Genomic DNA, 25409 nt, shown 5'->3' on the forward strand with positions numbered 1-25409 from the left:
GGGCTGCCGGCAACGGTGGTGGAGACGGATACAATACGGTTGTTTAAGAAACTTTTGGATAGGTACATGGAGCTTAGAAAAATAGAGGGCTATGGGTAAGCCTAGTAATTTCTAAGGTAGGGACATGTTCGGCACAGCTTTGTGGGCCGAAGGGCCTGAATTGTGCTGTAGGTTTTCCATGTTCTATGCTCTATGCCAATCTCACCACAGAAACCTGTCCCCAAAGAGTGAAGCGAGCAGTTTATTTTCATGTTACCTACTTGTGGTCAGTATTTGAAGATCCTCAACAGTTGGAGGAGTGCTCTTTTTTTCATAAGGAATCACTGTAGTTAGGTACTAAATACAGGAAATAAGCACAGTTAGTAAAGTGAAAGAAATTTCAGTGCTATTCCTCCATCCCACAACTTGCCAAAAATCTTCTTTATCATAAACTCCCTATTACTGGACCACCCCCAAGTGACAGAAAAGAGTAAGGGGAAGTGCAGGTACGATGAGGGCAATAATCCTAATTATCCCAGGTGAAAGTCTCAGATCAGTAATGGCTATTGTATCTATAAAATCATGTTCAAACACATACACACTTGAGATTTCTTTCAAACAGACTGATGTGGAGGCATTGGAGAGGGTGCAGAGGAGATTTACCAGGATGCTGCCTGGATTGGAGGGTATTGAATATGAGGAGAGGCTTAAGGTGCCAGGGCTTTATTCACTGGAAAGGAGGAGGATGAGAGGAGACATGATAGAGGTATATAAAATATTGAGAGGAATAGATAGAGTAGACAGTCAGCGCCTCCTTCCCAGGGCACCAATGCTCAAGGCGAGAGGTCATGGCTTTAAGGTTATGGGTGGGAGGTTCAGGGGAGATGTCAGAAGGAGGTTTTTCACCCAAAGAGTGGTTGGTGCATGGAATGCACTGCCTGGGGTGGTGGTGGAGGCAGATACATTGAACAGGTTCAAGAGCTTGTTGGATAGGCATATGGAGGAACGTGAGATAGAGGGATATGCGGGAGGAAGGGGTTAGGTAGTGTGAGGGTGGTCTGATGGACGGCACGACACGGTGGGCCAAAGGGCCTGTTTTGTGCTGTATGGTTCTATGGTTCTATGGTTATAAATCAAAACTCTCACTTACTATAACGATAAAGTTGGTGTTTAGAAATAAATGTGACGTACGTTTTGAAAATGCAAGTGTTCGTTCAATGCCCTGGTTGAATTATGTAGAGTGAACCAACAATGATTATGAATCATCATTACTGTTGGAAGGGTGGCTTTCAATCTGCAAAATCTCAATTTGAGAATTAGCAGATATTCCTTGGAGTAACCTGCACAACATAATACTGCTGAATATTTCAACAATGTTGCAAACAGTTAGAACCAGTAAATTAGTTTGGAAGGCAGACTTGGTTACTGCAGCAGTTTTCAGCTAATCTCATTATTTTGATTTTATCATCCAATGTTACAGAGTCATTGGACAAATTCCTGGATATTTCGTCAAACGACTTTTCACCTCCAACCATGCTGCCCACTCAAACAGGCATTTCCCCATCCTCAATATTTTAATAACTAACTAGCAAAAGATCTTAAGGAAAATGAGAATGATAATCCTCTACTTTTTATTATTTCTATGATTTTTCTTCTGGTTTGTTGAGGAAATTTGTCTCTAATTCTTGGAGACTCCAGCACAGTCCTACAGGTTCACAACCTGTTCTAACTCATTATGAACTTCAAGCAATATAACAGGGAATAGCACAAAAGGCAGTTACCTGTTTTTCATTGCCCGAGTTTCCAAAGGTTTGTCGAATGCCACTCTGGATGACACTGGAGATTCCTTCCATGCTGAAGCGCTGTTTGATAGAGGAATGGAGGTTATGGGGAGAAGTTACAGGTACAGCAAGGTGACAAACAGAAATATCAACAGTGGGTTCACCTCATGCCTTTGTCGCAGAAACAACACGCCTCAAATCACTTTGATACTGTGCCACACAATTTTAATGCAGATTCCCAAAAGATTGACTAAAACGGTAGGTTTTAAGAGCATTAAAGAAAAAGGAATGGCAGAGAGGTTTAGAGAAGTTCTTCCAGAATTCTAGGAGTTGGCAGCTGAAGGCACACCATCAATGGTGGATCAATAAAAATCCATGCTGATCAATGACTTTGCAATTAAAGCCATGACTGATTTCCCAAATCATATCTAATTGTACTTTGATGCTATTAAATTGTATGACCAATAATTAATATGCCTTAGTAAACTTATCTTAATTAACTGCTGTCTAGTCACAATGTGGAAATAGTTACATGATACCACAACCACCTCAATAATGTGAAATTATTTGATTTTTTTAAACAAATTCTAATTAAACCAGAAACTCACATAGGATTTACATAATGGAAACAAACTATGCTGCTCAGATAGCCTGTGTTTTTAAGCACCAGATAAACTGTCATACATGCATTTCATACATCCATTAAATTGAGTCTAAGCACAGGAGGTGAGCATAATGTCTGAACCAGTCAAATACTGAAGGAACACTGTCCCTCAAAAAATGTGAAGTTTCTCCCTTAAATGCCATCTCTTATGGACACGAAAAGTTCTGTGCCAGTCATCTTGAGAAACATTATTCCATAATCAATACAAAAAAATAAGAAGTCCAGTCATTTATTTCACCAGCGTTTGTGGGAGCAGGCTGTGTGCAAATGAGAAGCCCTGGTGACTATAATTACAAACACTGATCAAATTAAAAAAAAACACCTAATAATCTGTGAATACCCAGGGATTGTCAAAGGCATTTAGGATACCCAGAGACTGTCAAAGGCATTTTTATTAAAATCTTTTTTTTCTTTAAAGATTACTGTTCTCCTGCTTACCCTTATCTAAAGTACCATAATATTTCCCAAATGACATGGTGACTTTTCAATTACTTCCCAAGCTGCAGCCTATGCGGTTTTTGAGATAGCCATTATAAAGTATAAGACAACAACATAGATTGCCTCGTGTTCCTTGATGTCACATCTTTCCCAGTGGGGCTGATCTTTATGCAGCTCTTGGCCTTCTCTGGGCAGCCCTGACTGAGGGCAGGAATTTACTGACTGGAAAAGCATAGGAAAATCCTTCATCTGAATATAGTCTATGGCCATAACGCTAAAGGGTGAAAGGTAAAATTATTTGCTTTAAGACATGCGGAAAGTCTCATGTTTGCTGCTCAGCTGATTGCCCCATGGGAAGGACATCAAAACTGGAAGTATCCCTTGGACAAGGCTGCTTTCCTGGACACTATATGAAGAGTAATTACACTGACATCAAGTGAGGGTATTGCCCATCATAGTGAAGTCACCTGCAGGCGTTAATTACCATAGTTACTGGGCAATGTTACCATGGTTTCCTGTGCTCAAGTCGCTTAGGAGAATTGAATATTGTGCCCGCTAGTGTGTGTGGCTAGTAGGAGAATTGGAGGGAAGTAGGGGTTAATGACCATGTATGAGAGGTTACAAGGGAATAAGTTGGGGATAGCATTGGTCTGAGAGCTGGCTTAGACTTAATGGGCCAAAGGACCCACTTCTCAAAGAATCTCCCCACATTCTCATCAACATCCTCAGATTCTACCACCCACCTGCACACTAGGGGCAATTTACAGCTAATTTACCGACCAATGCACACATCTTTAGGATGTGGGAGGAAACTGGAGCACCCAGAAGGAACCCACGTGGTCACGAGGAGAATGTGCAAACTCTACACAGACAGTACCCGAGGTCAGGATTGAACCTGGGTCTCTGGAGCTGTGAGACACCCAAATGATACCACCCAAATCGTAAGGAAATATAGTATGAAATATAATCATTTGTTAGGGATTCAGGATTTATGGAAATAAGTGAATATAGCAGATATTAATTAAAGACTGGTTGAAATTATCGAGGATAAATGTAACTAAGAAGAGGATGTGGTCAAAGGTCTGGAACATTTTATTGGCATCACTGCTACATTCTTGCAGATAGCCAGTCAGCGACAACAGACAGTGTAGACGTAGGTCCACAGAGGGACATGGTAGGCTAGTAATTGGGGAGCGGATCCTTAGTAAAGGGCATTTCGCTGCCCCACTTAAGTAGAACCTCCTTAAAGTTTGGCCTCCCAGGGAGAGGTTTCTGTCCAGGGGCCAAGAGGGCGGTATATATTCAGGATTCATGAGTTATGGAATTATGTGAATATAGCAGACATTAATTCCAATGAGAACTGGTCTTCAGTTCTTATGTAAATTGCAAGCAGTAATCAGTATGAAGTTAAAAGGACAACTCTGCAAACAAACAGCACTGTCTACAGAGCAGAGGCTGCTGGCCCACAGCTGGGGGCTGGCTGCTCAAGATATGGTTTGCAAAGTGAAGTGACCATGAGGCCATCAGCCAAACATAAGCCATTGGGGGTATGTTAATCGGCCTACATCAAACCAGGCAGCTATAGCTAAGTTATTTTGCACCATTGTGACCGAGTTCAAGGAAACTTGCAGACCGACAGACATTACACATGGTCACAGGCATATTTTCTCTATCAGTAGTCGGGATCTTTGTGTACTCAGAGAGTCAGCCCTTACAACATTAATTTTGATGTCTGGGTTCTCTGTCCTCAGAATCTTTTAGACCATCTGTGTGATTTACTTTGTCCCAGCAAAGGTGTTTGAACATTCAGAGGTGTCTCCCATTGTAGGTATGTAACTCAAGGCAGCATTGTCAGACTCAAAATATTGAAGTAAACAACATAATTGTAGCTATTGAAATTGTATTGAATCACCTGCTGTTACCTTTGATTTTAAGGGTATAAAAATGTGATGTACTTTGAGTTTGGGAGACTCTGCTGAGAGGGCCTCCAGGGGAATGCCTGCTTGTCGTGATGAATAAAGACTTTTCTATCAGCTTCAGTGTCTCTCCAATGACTCAGAATACAGTTACAACATAGTTCATAAAGAAACAGCTTATATTTATTGTGCTTAGTCAGTGTTTCAGGTTTGAGAATGACATGCCTCCATTCCAGTTCTATGGGCTCTGAGGTGGCTGATGAGTCTACTGGGATACTTGTAGAGTTTGCCGTAGGTGGAACAAGAGATCTCAAACCAGGCACAAAGCTCAAGGACTGACTACCTGCCCTGTTGAGTCATGGACTATCTACATCAGCTCAAAGCACTGGAGAGAGGTTTGGTGGGTGGGTGGGTAGTGATGTGCTCCTTCTGCTGTTTATTCTGGGATCCTCAATCTCTCAATGGATGGATTCGAGGTTCTCGGTGGCATCCCCAATGCTCCTTCTCCATTTTGAGCAGCTAAGGGTAGAGTCGGTAGGATGTCACGATTTTTCGAGGTACCTTTGAGAACATCCTTGAATCTGGCGATCTCGTGCCATGATGGAGCATGGAACAGAGTGTCTGTTTTGGGAGGCTGGTGTTGGGATGTGAACAGTGTGGCCTATCCTTTGGAGCCCTTTGAATACTTTAGGAGCCTCAGTGTTGGGGACGTTGGCTTGAGAAAAGATGCAGGTCTCAGTTCACCTGCCCTGCCAACAGATTTGGAAGATTTTACAGAGACAGCATTGATGGTACCTCGCTAATGCTTTGAGTGCCTGATGCAGCAGAGTAGGGATCACTGCTGCCCAGTAGACCATAAGCTTCGTGCTGGGTTTGAGACCTTAATCTTAAAACACTCTTTCCCTCAGATGCTGAAAGATTGTGTTGACACACCAAAGGTGATGGTAACGTTCATTACAGATGTCTGCCTTTGTTGAGGGATGATTCCTGAGACATTGGAAGCAGGTCATGTCTTCCAAGGTCTTGTTGTGGACCTTTATAGTTGAGGCTGGTGTTATACAATGGGAGCAGTTAGTAAATCATCTTCATTTTGCGGATGTTACACTTAAAGTCCATTCTCCTGTATGCTTTAGTGAACCTTGGCCTATGAACATCTGCGTAAGTGAGAATTGTCCACATAGTGCAGCTTTATGTAGAAACATTGTCACCAGGAAGTCAATGATGAAAGTCTCAAGGACCCCGTTAAGGTAACAAATTTCAGATAGCACCGACATTTCGGTGATCCCCAATGAACAAAAGCCACAAAGTATCCACAACATCTGAACTACCCTGAAGCCCAGCATAATTAGCATGTGAAGTGTCTCCTGGCTTCTCGACCACAAGGCACCAGGCTTGGATTGATGAGAATGACCAGAAGACGCAGCAATTAATTAATCACAAACTCAAGGCAAATTCCAGCATGCCTCAAGGGAAGAGAAAGAACTCAACAACAGTGGCGACTTAATTGAAGGAGTATGGTTCCTAGCACGCCCTGTGTATATGGTGACTTCATCAGCTTGGCTTCAGCTTGCGTATTAAATCAAAATTGTTCAGCAGGGTACACAGATTACTGTTCTGAATTGCTCTGCATGGGGAGTTTTTCAAATAAATATAGGCTTATTGTATACTTTAAATTATACTATCCCTTTGTCAAGCCCAAACACTTGGAACGAAAGAGGAACAAAGAACTGCAGATGCTGGAATCTAGATGAAAAACACGACGATGCTGGAGGAACTCAGCAGGCCAGGCAGCATCCGTGGAGAAAAGCAGGCGGTCACGTTTCGGGTCAGGACCCTTCTTCAGGACTGAAGATAGGAAAAGGGGAAGCCCAATGTATAGGAGGGAAAAGCAGAGCAGTGATAGGTGGACAAAAGAGGGGAGGCGGGGTGGGCACAGGGTGGTGACAGGTAGACGCAGGTAAGAGATAGTGATAGGCAGGTGCGGGGGAGGAGGGAAGAGCAGATCCACCGGGGGATGTGTCAAAGGTAAGAAGATAGAAGAAAAATAAGGGCTAGGAAAGGGAAGAAGAGAAGAAGCGTGGTGGGGGTGGGGGGGGGGAGTTGTGGGGAGGGGGGGGGGGTGGGTGTTACCTAAAGTGGAAGAATTCAAAGTTCATGCCGTTAGGCTGCAAGGTTCCAAGACGGAAAATGAGGGGCTGTTCCTCCAGTTTGCTCTTGGAATTCTCCTGGCAGTGGAGGATGGCAAGGACTGTCATAACAGTGATAGTGTGGGAGGGGGAGTTGAAGTATCATATCAGTGACTTGCATCTTCCCGTTGCCTGTCACTTGAACTCCCTATCTTCAGTTCTGAATAAGGGTCCTGACCCGAAATGTTGACCGCCTGCTTTTCTCCACGGATGCTGCCTGGCCTGCTGAGTTCCTCCAGCATCATAGTGTTTTTCCCTTGGAATGAAAGATCTTATCGCTCAACTCAAGACATTGTCAAGTCTAGGGGACAAGGATTTCCTTGTGAATTGCTGATAATTTGATGTTACCAGTTGTTGAAATCTACTTCCAAGGTCTGAATTCACTGAAATGGGGAAGCAAGTTGAAAATAACTTACTTCACTGTGTCTGATGATTGCAGTAAATTCAGCAAAATGTATAGGGCTGCACTGGGTCTATTTTACCAACACAGGAATAGACAGGAATGGAAAAAGGGATTGGTTTGGCCTCTGAGATTAACCACAATAAATTATTCAATACCACATCAGTCATTCACACTTTTGCCAAAATAGTTGGTCCACCTATTAAAATTATTGATGTTATCAGCATTGTATTCTGGCTTCTAAAGATTGTTGCCTCATTACTCTTAATGGAGCGTAATCAAGGGTTTGTTATATATCAGTTAAGAAATTGTCCAATACTGAGGATGCAAAGAATAAAGGAGGAAATGAAAGTTGTCATCAATCAAAATTTTGTAAACAATGGTCTCTGAAGTGTTATTGGTTTATTGAGGTTAATAATTGACATATTGATAGAATTTGACGATCAGATTTCTGTATAATGGCTGTGAATGGAATACAGTCTGGTGCATCAGATCTCTTTATCTGCAGTGACTTATTTCATTAATAACATTATTTCATTATGTATCTGTTCTTTCTTGTTAATAGATTTATTGGCTTCCTGTGAAAAAGAGTTTACAATGATAAGCAGATGTTTATTTTCTGGGATAATGGATCCTTCTCCTGTTGTGCCCAGTTTATTTCTGTTAAGTCTTTAGACTCCCATCCTTAAAGCACCCTCCACTTTGTATCAAATAAATTATAATAGCTATCAGTATTCTTCAGATTGAGTTAAACAACTATGAGTTAAATCCTCACCCTTGGACTTGAGTTTAACACGTGTAATATCAGTTTAGACCACTTTTAAGAATTTTGACATACGACCAACTTCTTTGTGCTGTGGATGCATTGCTTTAGTGTTGAATTTACCAGAAAGTTTACTTCTGTAGAGAAATCACTGTAAGAAATGCTGTCTTACACCATGTAAATTCTTTTGCAAATACATTTGTTTGTTTGTTCAAATTACCAGCTCCCTCCAGTAGTCAGTAACTAAGAGAAAGATACTGAGATGTGCTGTCAGAATGCTGGTCTATGAAACTAGGAAGTTTGAACAAGAGAAAAGGTACAGGGGAAACCTGCCAGAGAGCTGAGGAGAACTTCTTCAAGGTGGCATTCCTCGAAGAGAAGTGGCAATGAATTCAACAAGAATTGAAAATTAAAATCCTGAAACGTTAACTGTTTTTCTCTCTCCTCAGATGCTGCCTGACCTGTAGCGTGCTTCCAGAATTTTCTGTTTTTATTTCAGATTTACAGCATCTGCAGGTTTTCAGATATTCACTTAGCAAGTTTGAATGACATGCCTGAATCAGGAAGCTAACACTGGGCGGATCCCTCCCGATGAAGATAGCATAGAAAAATGTGCAAATAGTTACAATTGAGATACTTTGTGATAGAACAAAATAGAGAATTCCAGGTAGGGCAGGCATGGTAGTGTAGCGGTTAGTGTAACTCTGTTACAGCGCCAGCGACCCGGGTTCAATTCCGGCTGCTGTCTGTAAGGAGTTTGTATGTTCTCCCTGTGACTGCGTGGGTTTCCTCCGGGTGCTCTGGTTTCCTCCCACATTCCAAAGACGTACGGGTTAGGAAGTTGTGGGCATGCTAGGTTGGTGCCGGAAGCGTGGCGACACTTGCGTAAAGTGTTCTGGGGGCAGCCCACAAAAGATGCATTTCACTGTGTGTTTCGATGTACACGTGACTAATAAAGATCTTATCTTATCTTAAAGTCACCGAATCTTTGGGCAAGTAACCTGCCTAAAGAATGTAGACAATGAAGGGAACTGTTTGCACTCTAAATTGAGCTGGATGTGGCAGATAAACAAGATGAGGAGAAAGTAGATCTTGCATCCCCTTGGTCATAAAAGGCGAGAATCGTACCGTACCATAAGGTTCTCAAGTGAGACTCTGGAGAATGCATTAGATGAATTACAAGCACACTGCAACTCACTGAGAAACTAAACAGTTGACCAGTGCAGTGAGGAGCAGGGAGAGTCCTTTCATACTTCTCTATCAGAGCTAAAATTGTTAGCTAATGATTGTACTTGTGCAGATTTGAAGGACTCTCCCATTGGAGGTCAGATTGTTTGTGGAATTTGGTAGTCCTGCCTGAGGGAAAAGCTGCCACGTGGACAGTTAATGCTGGGAAAGTGCACACAAATATATGTTGCAGAGCCAGGCTAGAAACACTAGGAGACCAACAGCAGGAATTCTATGTGTGAAGCACAAGACGCAAAGCAGAACAGAGAAGGCATGGCCTAGATGGCTAGAAAGAAGGGCCCAGAGGCTCGGTACATTTCCCATCCAATATCAAGACAGGTCACTGGCAATTCATCCCATTGCTCACTGTAAGATCAGCATAGCATAGCTGATCTGCACACCTAGAGAACATCACCATGTATTGCTTTAGAGATTTCTGAAACCTATGGTACAATGCTGATATATTTCAATTTTTTTTTCCTTTCTTAAGCTGACCTGTAAGAAATACAAGACAGAAAAGGGCAACTCATTCATATTTTCTCTCCTGGTATGTGGATAATGGGATGGAAGCAAATAAGGGCTCCACACCATAAAGGAGAAACTGAGCTGGGATTAGACAGTGACAGCCTCCCTCTCTTCTACACTGTATCACACAACAGCAAAACACGTATGGACATCAACGTGCTGTATCAACAATGTTTAGCTGGTAATGAACAGCCTTGCTGTTGCCATCATCATATGGTGACCAAGGTCTCACCTTCACAGGCATGCGGTTTGCTTTCTCCTGTCGGATGCTCGGTGGAACCCCACCTTTGTCCTTCTTTTTCTTCTTCATTGATTCCCGGTGCTCCTTCTGTTTGTTCTGCACCTCAATGAGTATGGAGATGAAGCTGTTTTTCACTTCCTTCTCAAACTCTAGCTCATCGCGCAATGCCAGCTGCTGTATCAGCTCCTCTGAATAATCTTTAATGGCTAATTCAATCTGTACCAACAGTTCCCCCACCTCGGCCTCTGTCATTAGTTTCACATCTGCACATGTAAAACACAAAAACAAGTTTTGAGGTTTTTGATCCTAATTCCTCCTTCTCCATTTTTACTGTTTTGGTGTATTTGTATGTATCCCTAACCCCCATTTTAATATCAAACGTCCATCAATTTTGCTTCTGCAGAATTAATCTAATGCCCTCAGAATCCTGTTCCTTCTGCTTTGATTTCATGTGTCCCCCCACCACCCCCTTCCTCCCTTTCCCTATTGACAGATGAGTCAGTCATCTGAGCCCCATGAAATATAACTCCACCACCTTCAAAGGCTTCCATTCAACCAGTCCCTTTGACCAACCTCGATCATCCCTTTCATAGAGACATATTGTCCTTTGGCCCAGCAAGTTTGCACCAACCAGTTATGTCAATCCTCCGCTCATCCCATTTTATTCTTCCCACCTTCTATTGTGCTCCGTCCAAATTCTATCATTCACCTACACATTAGGGTCAATTTACTGTGGCTAATTAACCTACCAACATGCATGTCTTTGGATCGGGGGAGGAAACCAGAGTTCTTGGAAGATGGTCACGAGGAGAACATTGAAACTGCAACAGAACAGGTTCCTTGCAGGATTTCTGGTTTCCTCCCACATCCCAAGGACACGTTGGTAGGTTACTTGGCAACTGTGAGTTGCCGCTAGTGTGCAGGTGAGTGGTAGAGTGTGAATTGAACCCAGGTTGCTGAGCAGTGAGGCTGCATCTCTACTAGCTGCTCCTCTGTGCTGCCTTCCTTGGCTCAGAACATAGTTGTTATTATCATTATGCCAAACTCTAGTTAGTGACTCATATCTGGGCATCGATAATTCTATATATGAACTGTGTAAATTCCTCAATCATTGTTTAGCCAGTAAAAGATGGATTTTTCCATCTAGTTGAGATCAGGCAAGTGTGAAACATCAATAATGCACGTTCAAATTCCATAGTAACCAGAAAATACTGGAATGTGTACATCATGATATGTCTACATTGATTTCCTTCTGCCCTGGAGCCAAGAAAGTTTTTCAGTCTACACAGTTCCCTCATTAAACTGTTCCCACATCCTTTTACTTTAATAATATTGTCCTTTACAGGGACACAAGGCTGCCTAGTAACAGAATCATGTATGATGGATTATGTGGTAATTGAAAAGCAAAAAAAGCCTGCAGATCCAGGAAATCTGAAATAAAAACAGGAATGCTGGAAACACTGAGCAGATCAGGCACCATCTATGGAGAGAGAAGCAGTATTAATGTTTCACATTGATAACCAACTCCCGGGTGAGTCCAGGACTAGAGGGCACAGTCTTAGAATTAGAGGGTACCGGTTTAAAACAGAAATGAGCAGAAATTTCTTTAGCCAGAGGGTAGTGAATTTATGGAATTCTTTGCCATATACAGCTGTGGAGGCCCGATCATTGGGGGCATTTAAGGAGGAGATTGATAGGTATCTAGTTAGTCAAAGTATCAAATGATATGGGGATAAGGCCGGAAACTTGGGCTAGATAGGAATAGTTTTAGTTTAGCTCGTGGAGCAGACTCGATGGGCTGAATGGCCTACTTCTGCTCCTTTGTCTTGTGATCTTGTGAAATGTCATTGACCTGAGGTGTTAATTTCATTTCTCCTTCCTCACATGCTGCCTGATCTGCTGAGTATTTGTAGCATTCTCTGATATTTTTAATAATGGACTAGATGGTACTTTGCCTCATATACATAGATGTGAGAAAAGTCTCCTAAAATTGCTTGGATGTGTAAATGAAATTGAATTTTTTTCAATCCTGTTGTACCTTATGAAGACAAAAGGGGTAAAACTTTCCCAAGCACAATCCATTTCTCACAATTGTCATTTGATTTCCATTAGTGAATTGAAAACGCCATACTAGTCCAAGCGGACTAAGGATTATGTTCTGATGACCTTGAAGGTGTTCACCCTTATGTCTGTTCACGTCTCTCTTTTGTTGGATGAGGGCATGGAGAGGCAAGGATTAATGAGTTAAAACGCAGGTTAGCTTTGATCTAATGAAATAGGCTCGTGCTAAATGGTCCCTCCTGTCCCACTTCTTTATTCTACAGCTCATGTACAAAACGCGAGTGATCTGCTTTCAGGTATAGTATAAAAGGAGCCTGCAATAGTGAGCTGTGAACATCTGGACAACTCTTAACCCATCAGAGTGACCAATTTTCAATCAATCACCGATGCAAACAAGGCCCCATCTCCCATGTAACATCAACTTGCTGACACCTTACCTTCTGTCAGAATGTTATTGTTACTGCATCTGGATGGTTTCAATACTTGTACCTCCAGTGAGAGGACAGAGAGCTTGTCGGACTGTGATGGAGTCTCTTCCACTTCAGGGTCAGGGGAATTCTGCATCATTTCTTCAATCTCCTCAATGACCTGTGGGAAGATTAAAAGATGCTAACCCCAGTCACTTTGCAACCTTCAATTCTTTTCAATTGTCATTTTTTTCCCCCTCAAAGAACTCTGTGACCTTCTGAAAGTGTCTGCTGGGTCAATGAGTAGACGCATTGCCTGGTGTGTTATGGATCCAGGCAGACTTATATGTATTCCAGTTCTAGTTAACCATCTGTGCTGGATTAGTGAGGTAGTACTCGAGCAGTTTCTGTTACAAAAGTCTTACAAAATCACTTAGAATTTTACTTTCGAAGTTCTAGTCGTTAGCTTTTGTCCCTCTAATTTCACTATGTCTACAGTTGTTCAAGTGCTCTTTTTTTTTCCTGATGCTTCTCTCAGTGAAAACATTACTCGCTCTGCCACTATGACCTGAGAAAACTTGAGCAGAATGTTCAGTCACCCAATATGACAAGGATCTCAAGCTCCAAGCCTCTTCCAGAGCCACATCATGGACACCAAAGATAACCCTTGACTTCTATCTCCCCTGACCTTTGAGCTTCAGATCCAACAGTATGCAGTAAGTTTATTGTCTAACAACATGACCATTTGTTCAACTACCTTCACTGATTTCCTTCTTCTCTTTGCCAACCATTTCCTTGCCGTAAGCTGAGCACATCATTCTCTGATTTCTCCTCTCATTTCTAAACTAGACTCACCTTGTTCCTGTGAACCATAATCTCTCTCTCTTAACTATGTTTTCACTAAACCACCAATTTCCATTCCCAGCCCTTGTCCTAGCTTGTTTTGAAGTGATTCTTTGGCCCCACAGTTAATGACTGAAGATGGGATTTCATTATTGCACCAGAACTATTCCTCCATCTCAGAATACCAATATCATGAACAATGGTGGCTGACCATTTTGGTTATTTAACAACCACTTTGTTTTTCTTACAGCAATCCACAAGTTTCCTCATCACCATTACTTATTTTGTGATTCCAAATTATTTAATTAGCTGACTTTAGAGTCAAAGCTGCTGTGGAGAGTTTGAAAATATCTCCAGTAGTCCAGGCCTTTGAATTATGTCACCAAAAATGCCATTAACCTTATAGACTGAAGAACGAAGCATCAGCTGGGGCTTAATTGTGGTGAACTCTCTAGTTTCAGTGTCCCTGAACTGAGGGACAGATTGTAATAAGTGACATAGTTGATGGACAACGTTGAGTCAAGACATTTGGCTGCACTAATGAACTAAAGTTGCTTTTGATGTGGATGATTTCTCCTGAAAGTGATGGTAACAATGGGTTGTTGTTTTATTTTGTTTCTGTAGATGTGCATGCATTCTTTATTGGCACTGAAGATCTACCTGCTCAGCTGTGAAGAGAGGCTCCTCACTTGTGGAGGACACGATGATGTCCAACTTCTCAATTAAATCTCCATCCTCGGTGATGCTATCCTTGTCACTTGCCTGAACGATGCAAAAGAAAAGGGAGGTAAAAGCTTCCATCAGTCAGCCTAAATTTTCTTCATCCCATAAATCACAACTTATTTGATCTAGTCCTTCTCCCAGAACATTTAGTTTCCTTTTGCACTTTTTTTTGTCTATTTGCACCTTATTTGTCCACCTGTATTGTACTTTCTCTGTAACTGTAACACTATATACATCATTCTGTTATTGGTTTTCCTTTTTGTACTACTTTAATGTACTTATGTATGGAATGATCTGTCTGGATGGCACACAAACTAAAGCTTTTCACTATATCTCAATACATGTAACAATAATAAACCAATTACCAATTACTGTACAGAAGTAACTCTGTATACCTAATCAACTGCCTCCCTTCCATATGTTAACAAAGCATTGCAATGCAAAACGGGTTGATGTCCTTTGGGATCGGAAACTTGCCCATTTTCAATTATAGCAAATTGATTAATGCCACAACTGGCGATGGAAAACCCTAGACAGCATCTCACATAGAACAAGCCTAATCAAGATTATAATTGTCATTTTCTGTGGCTGTTGGTGCATTGTACCACTGTTCCTCAAGCTCTCTCTGGCCTTTGATATAGCTCACCACATCACCCAACCCCTCACCTCTGCAGCTTGGTTCAATTAGACTTTTGTATCTTCAGAGCTTCACCAACAAAGGTGACTCTTTCCACCACCTGCCCTCCAAATTAATTCGGACTATTCTATAGCCGTCAGTGCCATAATACAACCGTGTGAGGGCAAGACCGTAAAGGTTGCCTTTATCCACCACTCCCTATCTTCAGTCCTGAAGAAGGGTCCTGAAAAAGAATCATTTGCCAGCTCTTGGTAGAACAATGCCAATACCGTCATGAGTACTGTGGCCACACCCACAAATGTTCAGCCTGGGATCACATTGTGTGCCTGTCCTGCAGCATTTTCAGCCAGGAGGCCACACAACATCAAGCCGTGGTTCAACAAGGAGTGCAGAAGTGCATGCTGGAAGCAGCCCCAGGCACACTTAAAAATGAGCTGTTAACCTGATAAAACTGCAACAGAGGTCTATGGACATTGGAAAACTGCATTCAGTAGACAAAGGTAGGTGACCTCACAACTAATGGATCAGATCAATGTACTGTGTTCCATATTTCTTTAGGTAATTTCCCATACTTCTTTATACTATAGAAGGAAGCCATTTATCACATTCTGTGCAGGCTCTCAAGGCAAAATCATCAACCCCATTCCCCCATTTATTTCCATGTAATCTATTCTCTCACACACCTCTTAAAGAATTCAGACTTCATCCAATCTGCTTCACTCTACATGATATCAAACAGTTGGATACAGCAAAACTGTGGAACCAGACAACATACTGGCTGTGGTACTGTAGACCTACACCCCAGAACTGATCATGCCTCTATCCAAGATGTTCCAGTATGGATACAACACTTCCATCTACAGTAAAACTCCAATAATCCACCAGCTAATTGGAAATCCCAATGGTTTGGAATCTGAGAAACAAAGGACTGTAGATGCTGGAATCTAGATGAAAATCACGATGATGCTGGAGGAACTCAGCAGTCCAGGCAGCATCCGTGGAGAAAAGCAGGCGGTCAACGTTTCAGGCCAGGACCCTTCTTCAGGACTGAAGATAGGAAAAGGGGGAGCCCAATATATGGGAGGGAAAAGCAGAGCAGTGATAGGTGGACAAAAGAGGGGAGGTGGGGTGGGCACAAAGTGGTGATAGGTGGATGCAGGTAAGAGACAGTGATAGGCAGGTGCGGGGGAGGAGGGGAGCAGATCCACCAGGAGATGGGTCAAAGGTAAGGAGAGAAAGGAAAAAAAAGGTTGAAATAAAAGAGGCCGGTATCTGACTCACCCGACAATATTTGCTGTGCTCCCTTTGGAGTTGTTGGGGCCGCAGTTCCTGTACTCTCTTGCGACTCACTGGGGCCCAGTTTCTGCAATCCTTCTCACTCGTCGGACCCCAGTTCCCTTCATTTTTGCCTTTATCAGTCATTCTCTGATCTCTCCCAACTTTCACCTTTGACCATGGATAATAAACACATGAGACCCTGTTTGAGTTTTGCCAGAGAATGTCAGAATGATTGCAACATGCAACTGGTGGTGGTCCTGACTGTCTACTCGCTTTGTCCCAATTGGTGGTGATCATGAGGAGCTTCTGAAGTAACTGCAATTCCTTGAGTTGATGGTGCTCACAATTACCCTTTCATATTCAATTTCAGCACCACAAAATATTTTGCTCCCACCACTGAGTTGCCTCTTTCACCCGTTCAACTTTATATCTAAATCCACGTCAATGAGCAGAATCTTGATTGCATTCAAGAAGATTAACACAATCCAGGACAAGGCAGCCTGGTTGGCTGGAACACCATCCAACACCACAAACATTTGTCTCCTCCACTATCAGCTCACCCTGGCTGCCATGTGTATCATCTGCAAAGTGCATTGCAGTTAGTCACCTAGGCTACACCAACAGTACCTCCCAAACCTACTGCTCGCTACTCGGGGAGGGAGATAGGGAGAACAGTAAAAGCTGTCCTCATCAGAATTATACAACGAGATGGACTATGACCTCACGATCTACCTTGTTGTGACCTTGCACCTTATTGCACTGTACTGTTACTGTTTTTACCTGTACTACATCAATGCACTCTGTACTGACTCAATGTAACTGCACTGTGTAATGAATTGACCTGTACGATCAGTTTGTAAGACAAGCTTTTCACTGTACCACAATGGTACATCCAGCTTTAGGATGAGTTGTTAAACTGAGATTGCATCTTCTCCTTATGTGTCTTCTAATTACCCAGTGGAAGGTTTTGTTAGAAACGTGGGTGAGCTCTCCCAAGTGAAATGACCGACATTTACACCCAACCAAAGCACTTAAAAAGATACATGGTCATAATCACATAGCTGCTTGTAGAATCTTTCTCTGCACACATTGGCTTCAGCCTTTCCTACAATATAACAACAGCTACACTGTAAAAGTACTTCATTGGCTATAGAGAACATAGTGTCACTTCAAGGTTGTGGAAAATGCTACTCTTGAGCAATTATTTATTAAAGTGTTTTCACAATGCTGGTGATGATTGAATGAGCACAACTTGAACTGATCCATATTTTTGAATTTCAAGCTTGTATATATTGGATTGAACGCAATAAATAATTTACAAGGTCTCCGAGCCACAGGGCATCACCACAAGAAAAAAGTGGACACTCATGCCCCATTTATTTCAATCAGGGAGCCGAAATGGAATTCTCATTATGAGCTTAGGTGTCCAGAATAAAGACAGTGGAAGTTGTGTTCAGTGATGTGTGTGTGCTGGAGGTTTATATGCTCTGGAATCATTGCAGTGTGAAGGAGTTCAAGTTCAAGTTTATTGTTGTCATAGGCATACATACACAGAGTATAATTGCCATGAAAATTGCCTTCTTTTCAGCAGCAGCACAATATATTACAAACATAGGTTAACGTAAACTTAAGTGAAGATAAATTGACACAAATAAATGATATGTGATTACAATGCTATAGATAATGCAAAATGAGTATCAGGTGGACTCAGACATGCAAGTCACAAATTTTGCACAGCTACAGATTGTTAGCTTCAGAGGTGCTAAAACCAACAGTCTAAATGTGGCAGTGTTATGTCGAATTGCCAGATTGTGTTAAACCCAGTTACTGAGGCTGAGACAGCACTGAAAGGAAAATGACTAGAATGGCCCCGTCCAAAGTTCATTTTTAGCACCATCGTTCACAATTTTATGTAAAATCTGCAATTTTCAGACTTGCCTTAAAGCTGGGATTCCAAAGTCCAGCTCCTTAGTTACTCCTTTCTTGCTCAGAATGTACAAGAGTCTCTGTGTCTTCCTAATCGAACTCTCGTGGAAACTTGTGATGGGGATGCTCTGGAAAGCTTTGTGCTAATCTAATGCTAATTAAATTCTATGCTAATTGGCATGGCTCTCGTACCATGTGCAGGGGCTGCACAGCTGGCCTTACTGAGGTTGACAGCATCTGCCTTTAGCCCCGTGCTCTGCATTTCCTCACAGGACAATGCATGCTTTCAAATCCCATCCCGCTGCTGTCATTTGGGAAGTGATGATCTGATCTCATTTGCAATAGATCAAAAGAAATCTAAAAATATTATTCTGCCTCTCAAATATTTAACATTCTAGAGGATCTGCAATAGTATAGATAATTTGAGATTCTAAAGCACAGAAACAGGACATTTTACCCGATAAGTCTGTACTAGCGTTGCCGTCCCAATCAAATCTTCTTCATCTCAGCCTGACATTTTTTTTCTATTCATTCAAACTATTCAGGGAAAATGACTCAGAGCAAGTGCGAGCTTTTCAGTTTATTACTAAACTTCAGAAGTGACCACTAGTGACAAAAGGAAATTGTCATAAGCAATGTGGTTACCCTCGTCTCTCAAAATCAGAAGGTAACAGTCAACTCAAGGTTTGAGTTCACTATCTCTGCATAGTATCGTGGGCGTTGTAGTGCCAGAGGTTCCATCAATTAAATCACATCACAAAAAAAGGCAACATAGAAAAATATATTCACCACATTGTAAGAACTTTGTAGTAATATCTAGTTCCAATTCCTATAGCTCTGTAAATTTCACCATTTCCAGAATGTATCCCTCTTCAAACCTGATGCTGAAACTGTTTCTATCACCCCATCAAGGATTGCATTAAAGGTTTAGTCTTTGTAAAGTCTCTAAACTTTGGTATCATTCCAGTAAATCCCCTCTGTATCCCCTCCAAAATTGGCTGCAATAGGTTAAGGGTTGGGGTTGGGGGCTCATATTTTATAAAAGTTTAGCATATATTCAGGGCTTCTATTTATAATGTCGAGGATCTCATACGTTTCTTTAATCAGTCTTCTCAACCGGTATGAACATCTGTTTACCTGTCCACAGAGGCTGCTTGACCTGCTTAGTTTCTCCTGCATTTTCCTTTTTCGGTTTTTTTTAAATCATGTTCGCTCAGTTTTTCTTATCCTACTCATGAAGTCAGGGCAAGTCCCACCACCTTACCATTAACAACTCATTACACAGACTCAGAAGTTTAATGTGCTGCTAACTACATCCATTAAAACCTTTTGACTTATCCTATCATTGTCCCTTTGCTTTACAGATCCCTTCTCCACCTTCTATCCTATTAAAAACTAATGTGTATCCCTCTCTCTTTCCCAGTTCCAACAAAGGGTCCCAAAACTTTGACTGTTTCTCTTTCCACAGTTGCTGCCTGATCTGCTGAATTTTTCCAGTGCTTTCTGTTTTTGTTTCAGATTTCCAGCATCTGTAAATTTTTTTCTCTTCCAAATCTGAAACATGTGGTAACAACAGCGAAAGAAAACCGTGGAGTAGAAATTCATCCTCAGTCATACACACTGTATACACAATACTGCAGCAGCTTGATATTGCTCTTTTTCCCAAATTTTATGTCACTTAAGTCAATACAATCAAATCTCAAAAGTGAGTACAACAGCTGGCAACTATTATATTGCACACGGAGCACAAGCCAGCAAGGCTGAACTGTCCAAGTAGCTCATGCAAAACCAGAGTTTCAGATGGATTCTGCAGAAAGATCAGCACTGTCATTACAAATAAAGTCAAAATTGGTGAGGTACCGCTCTTCTGTATGTAGATGTCACTGATACAGCCACTAAGTATTACCATAGAACAATACAGCACGATACAGGCCCTTCGGCCCACCATGTTGTGCTCACCTTCAAACCACACCTAAGACTATTTATATCTCTATCTTAAATTCCTCCATATGCTTATCTAACAATCTCTTGAACTTGACCAACGTATCAGCCTCCACCACCACCCCAGGCAGCGCATTCCATGCACCAACCACTCTCTGGGTGAAAAACCTCCCTCTGACTTCTCCCTTGAACTTCCCACCCATTACCTTAAAGCCATGCCCTCTTGTATTGAGCATTGGTGCCCTGGGAAAGAGGCGCTGGCTGTCCACTCTATCTATTCCTCTTAATATTTTGTATACCTCTATCATGTCTCCTTTTATCCTCCTCCTCTCCAATGAGTAAAGCCCTCGCTCCCTTAGTATCTCTTCATAATCCATACTCTCTAATCCAGGCAGCATCCTATTATATTATAATATAGGCAGGCAGTATATTATATTAATATATAAATATTAATATTTATAAAATATTATGAAGTACCATTTCCCACGAACTCCATATTGACATTCAACCTCTTGGACATAGTTTCAGCTGAGAATTTCTTTGGTTGTCCTCCTATTTCACTGCTGAAACCTTGCACAAAGTGTGATGGTGTCTTGTGACCTGTGTGAAGCAGTATAAAGGGAACAGCTTCCTGGAAATTCCAGGCCATTGATTCCTTTTGAAGTTGATTGAGTTTAGAGTATCAATTTTAATGGGTTCCAAGGATAATTGGGGCTTCTCTTCCTTACCTACCACAACTTGTACAGAATGTCTCTCCAGAGATACACAAATGGGACAAAACCCTGCAGACACTGAAGCTCTCCCTCTTCTTATGCTCGTCCTGTGGTTGGTTAAAGCCAAATTAACCTGATCTGATATGCCCACAGTCAGACGATAACCACAGAAAACAAATACCATCAGTGACACAACAAGAAGATGCATCTAAAGAATTAAAGCTGAATTTTAATCTTTGAACTGAACTAAAAAAGCAGTATCTATAAAAGGCCTGGAAATAAGTGGTCCACACAGTTTTTTGGTGTTAAAACAACACTGTAGGTCATTATCCTTGCTGTTTGTGGAAGTCACCTAAAGAGCAAGAACTTTAATTGCACATTTCACAGAACAGCATGGCCAGGTTTCTCTGTGTAACCTTGTGTTGAAACTGCCATTGCTTGCTTCAGTGCAGTGTCGCCTGTTGATGTGTTGCTACTCCTCACATTTGTCAGCACGACGCACTGCAGGGGTGATAGTTGTAAACACATCTTAAAGGGAAGTAGCACAATAGAAGCAATGTTCTTCAGGCTACAGGGGAGCTTGTGATGAATCAATGGGTTCAGCAGTGATGGGATCGGGATGGGAGAATGTGCCCAGGTGGTCAGACAGACTTGGACAAAGTGTTGAATGATGCATAGGCCAAGGAGACTGCAGTATTCCTGGCAGGTTGCAATGATGTAAGTGCAGTCTCTGAATATCTGCACGATGGAGACACCTGCAATGCAGGCAAATACCTGTGCTCCCTGTCTGCTCCTGCGTTCTGATGGAAAAGTAGATGCAATCTCTGCTTGAGTACGTAGTTGAGAGACCTTCCCTATGCAGCCATGAGCAACAAACTGTGAGATGCGGCAGATAACAGCAGCCCGGAATTTTTTTACATATGTTATTCTCTGTGACACTGACAGAGACCTGTTCATTCTCAAACGCTGCTGGAAAGATGCTGAGGCTGGGAAGCTGAGAGTGACTGTGGCCCTCACTACTATGGGCAAAACAGTCCAGGAAACTGCATATGAATTGCATATTGCATATGATTTGCATTAGTAGATCACAGATGTCAGAGACAGAAGAATACAGTTTGTTCTGGACTGCTAAGTAGCATGGTTTCAGGGAAATCAAATTAATAAAAGGCCCCTATCATATCTACCTTCCTGTCCAGTTCCCAAAAACCTTGATTCCCTTAGTATCCACAAGTCTATTGACCTGAGTCTTGAATATAATCAGTGATTGAGCATCCACAGCCCTTCATACAGAAGAATGACTGCTCCAAGTAGTCTGGTGGGTGCTGACAGCCAGTCGGCTTTTATTATGCAAGGATGAACAGAATGGGTGAACAGAAGGGAAGGGAGGAAGATTGGCAGAACAAAAGAGAGAGCTCTCTGCTCATTAGGCTGAACTTTCTGAAAGACCATGACTGAAAAGCAGTGACAGCTCAAGAAAATTCCGGCCACTGTCTGTAAGGAGTTTGTACGTTCTCCCCGTGTCTGCATGGGTTTCCTCCTGGTGCTCCGGTTTCCTCCCACATTCCAAAAGACATACTGATTAGGAAGTTGTGGGCACGCTATGTTGGCGTCGGAATCGTGGCGACACTTGTGGGCTGCCCACAGAACACTCTATGCATTTCACTGTGTGTTTCGATGTACATGTGACTAATAAAGATATCTTAACTTCAGTCAGCAGGCGGAGGTTTTAAGGTAATTGACCAGATAAGGTAAATGGGTGATAAGGATATTTTTTCAGTTATGCATTGAGTTGTGAGCTGGAATAAACTGCCTAAGTGTCCTGATGCAGGGTCTTGATCCGAAACGTCCACGATTCCTCCACCCCCACCTTAGATACTGCTCGACCCGTTGATTGTTACACTGCCTAAAAGGTTGATGGAACCAGATTCAGCAATACCTTTCAAAAGGGAATTGTATATATATTTGCAAAAGAAATATTTGGAAACCAGTAGAGAAAGAGCAGATAACTGTGACTAATTTAAAAGCTCGTACAAAGAGCTAACACAGGCTCAATGGGTTGAATGGCCTCCTTCTACTCGGTATTTTTCTCTAAGATCAGTCCTGGTTAAGTAGCTTGTAGTATACAGGAGGAATATGGACTTCAAATTCTCTTCCCAGGATTGGCTAACAATTGCAGAAACAGATGCTTACTGCACTAATCCAATGTCCACTGATTCCCTTAATATCCAAAAAGCTATTGATCCCTTTCTTGAAAATACATAGTAACTAACTCTCTACAGGCTTCATGGGTAGAGAATTGCCAGAGTATAGAAGGCTACAGACCAAGGGCTGGTAAATGAGAAAAGTACAGATGCATAATTGATGGACAGCATGGGCAAGGTGGGCTGAATGGTCTGTTTCTGAGCTCTATGACTCCACAACTCTATTCCCCTGCAGCAAGACCATGACTTGAATCAATCTGCACTGCCGGAACATAGAACAGCACAGGAACAGTCCCTTCAGCCCACGGTGTCTGTGCACACCACGATGCCAGTCAAAACTAATCCCATTGACCTGCACATGGTCGACATCCCTCAATTCCCTGCCTGTTCATGTGCCTGTCTAAATGCCTCTTAAATGCTGCCATCGTCTCTGCTTACATCACTTCTGGCAGCGCATTCCAGGCACCTACCACCTTCTGCATAAAAAGCTTGCCTCAGAAATCTCCTTTAAACTTTCCCCTTCTCACCTTAAGTCCAGTGTTTGACGTTTCCACCCTGGGAAAAAGACTGAATATCTACCTGATCTATACCTCTCAGAATGTTATGTAACCCTATCAGCCACCAATGTTCCAGAGAAAACAACCCGCGCTTGTTCTGAGGCTTCTCTCAATGATGTGAGCAGAAAAGCAGGAAGGTGAAAAATCAGATCAACTGAGAGGATTTATGGAGGGATTTTGAATCCATAACTGGCTTCACTGTATTGTAAAAATGACTCTCTCCCTACTCCTAAGATGGTCTAGAGAGATTTCTCTTGGGCTCTCCACTCTTAAATTGCACCTGTTGAAAGGAGGACTGCAAGGTATCCTTGTGAAGTCGACTCGTAATCCAGAAAGCATGAAGTCCAATCATCTCACAGCAGTTTGAGAAGTTGAAAATAAGAAGAAACTAGGTAAGTGCACAAAGAAAAATGGAACAGAAGAAGGTGAGACAGAGCCAATATCTGTACTGGAGCATGTTATGAAATTCCATGGGCTGAATTCAGCTTAAAAATATCTGGCCCCAGTAATATGCCCATGAAATTGTCCGGCTGTCTGCTGGTTCACTAATATGAAGGATACCAACTGTCCATACCCAGTCTGGCTTACAAGTGACTCCAGTCCCTTGCATTTATATAGTGCCTTTCTAGTTGCTCACCAGCTGGACTTTGAGCATCTGGAAGCCCCTACAATTGATGAATTCTACCGAGTCATCTGGGCTGTTTCAGTCTTCACATGATGTGATCTAACTCTAGAAAGCCCTCCAGAGCCACAAATCTAAGCTCCCCCTCATCGTGACCTGTGCTGTTGCAGGCAAAGTTCCCATAATTGACATCCCTAACAAAGCAGCCAATGTATGGATGACACCTACTGCAAGATCAGGCAAATGTTCCCAGCCGACCCAGAGGCAAAATAGTTGAGTTTGGTAGTCACATTGGCAGTCACTGTTAAAGTGTGGCCAGAGGTCCTGTTAGCAATACCTCTTGCTCCAATACCTGTCCAATTCTCTTTTGGAAGCCGTAACATTCTGTTTTCACCGTCCTGATCACAAAAAAAAACTGTTACTTAAAATAAGGGCCCATAAGCATAAAGGGCAATTTTCAGCATTGACAGAAGATAGAACATAGAATACTACAGCACAGTACAGGCCCTTCGGCGCACAATGTTGTGCCCATATTTTATCCTGCTCTAAGATCTATCTAAACCTTCCCTCCCACATAGCTTCCCACTTCTCTATCATTCATGTGTCTACTTAAGAGTCTCTTAAATGTCCCTGATGTATCTACCCCCACAACCTCTGCCGGCAGTGCGTTCCACGCACCCACCACTCTCTGTGTAAAAAATGTACCCCTGACATCACCCTTATACCTTCCTCCAATCACCTTAAGATTATGTCCCCTCATGTTACCGTTGCTTAAAGGACAGAAAATAAAATTAGGAATGGGTTTTTTCAAGGGCAGGAGACTACTACTAAAGGGGTCCCACAGGGAGCAGCACAGGCTACTCACAATTTAGTAATACCTTGGATGAAAAGATGGACTATAATATATTCACTGTTTCTCATTATTACCTGCTAGAGAGCTGTGAGGAGGATGTAAAGGTAAACAGGCAGGTCAAGTAATTGGGTAAGAAGGTGGCAGGTGAAGTACATGGTCAGAGAAATAGAAAAGTGGTATTCTTTTAAACAGTGAGAAATGACCAAATGTTGCTGCACAGAGGGATCTGGGTGTGCTGGCCCACAGGACGCAGAGAGCAAAGACAGCAAACTGTTAGGAGGGCAAAATGATATGTTGGCCTTTGTTGCAAGAGGGTTGGAGTTTATTAGGAAGAAGGTCCTGCTGCAGTTGTGAAGGGCTTTAGTGAGACCACACCTTAAGTAATGTCTTGGTGCCTGCGGGGAAATGATTTACTCACCTTTGTGGGAGTGCAGGATAGATTCACCTGATTGTTTCCTGTGTTAAGGAAGTTGTACTGTGTGGGGAGATGGGGTCTGATTGGCTTATACTTAACCAGTGTTTAAAAC

At 42.2% G+C, this 25409-nt stretch overlaps 1 protein-coding gene across 1 annotated transcript in view; it reads right to left on the minus strand.

The window, feature by feature from the left end:
- fez1 (fasciculation and elongation protein zeta 1 (zygin I)) overlaps positions 1-25409 on the minus strand; it is a 58247-nt gene that overhangs the window by 13439 nt on the left and 19399 nt on the right. The window contains exons 3-7 of the mRNA XM_052040104.1: positions 14092-14193; positions 12619-12769; positions 10112-10383; positions 1761-1841; positions 261-336 (exon numbers count right to left, since the gene is read on the minus strand). Of these exons, the coding sequence (XP_051896064.1) occupies positions 261-336; positions 1761-1841; positions 10112-10383; positions 12619-12769; positions 14092-14193 (682 nt within the window). The remainder of the gene's footprint in view (positions 1-260; positions 337-1760; positions 1842-10111; positions 10384-12618; positions 12770-14091; positions 14194-25409) is intronic.

The sequence above is a fragment of the Pristis pectinata genome, chromosome 27 (assembly GCF_009764475.1).
Source record: "Pristis pectinata isolate sPriPec2 chromosome 27, sPriPec2.1.pri, whole genome shotgun sequence".
NCBI classification, from domain to species: Eukaryota; Metazoa; Chordata; class Chondrichthyes; order Rhinopristiformes; family Pristidae; genus Pristis; species Pristis pectinata.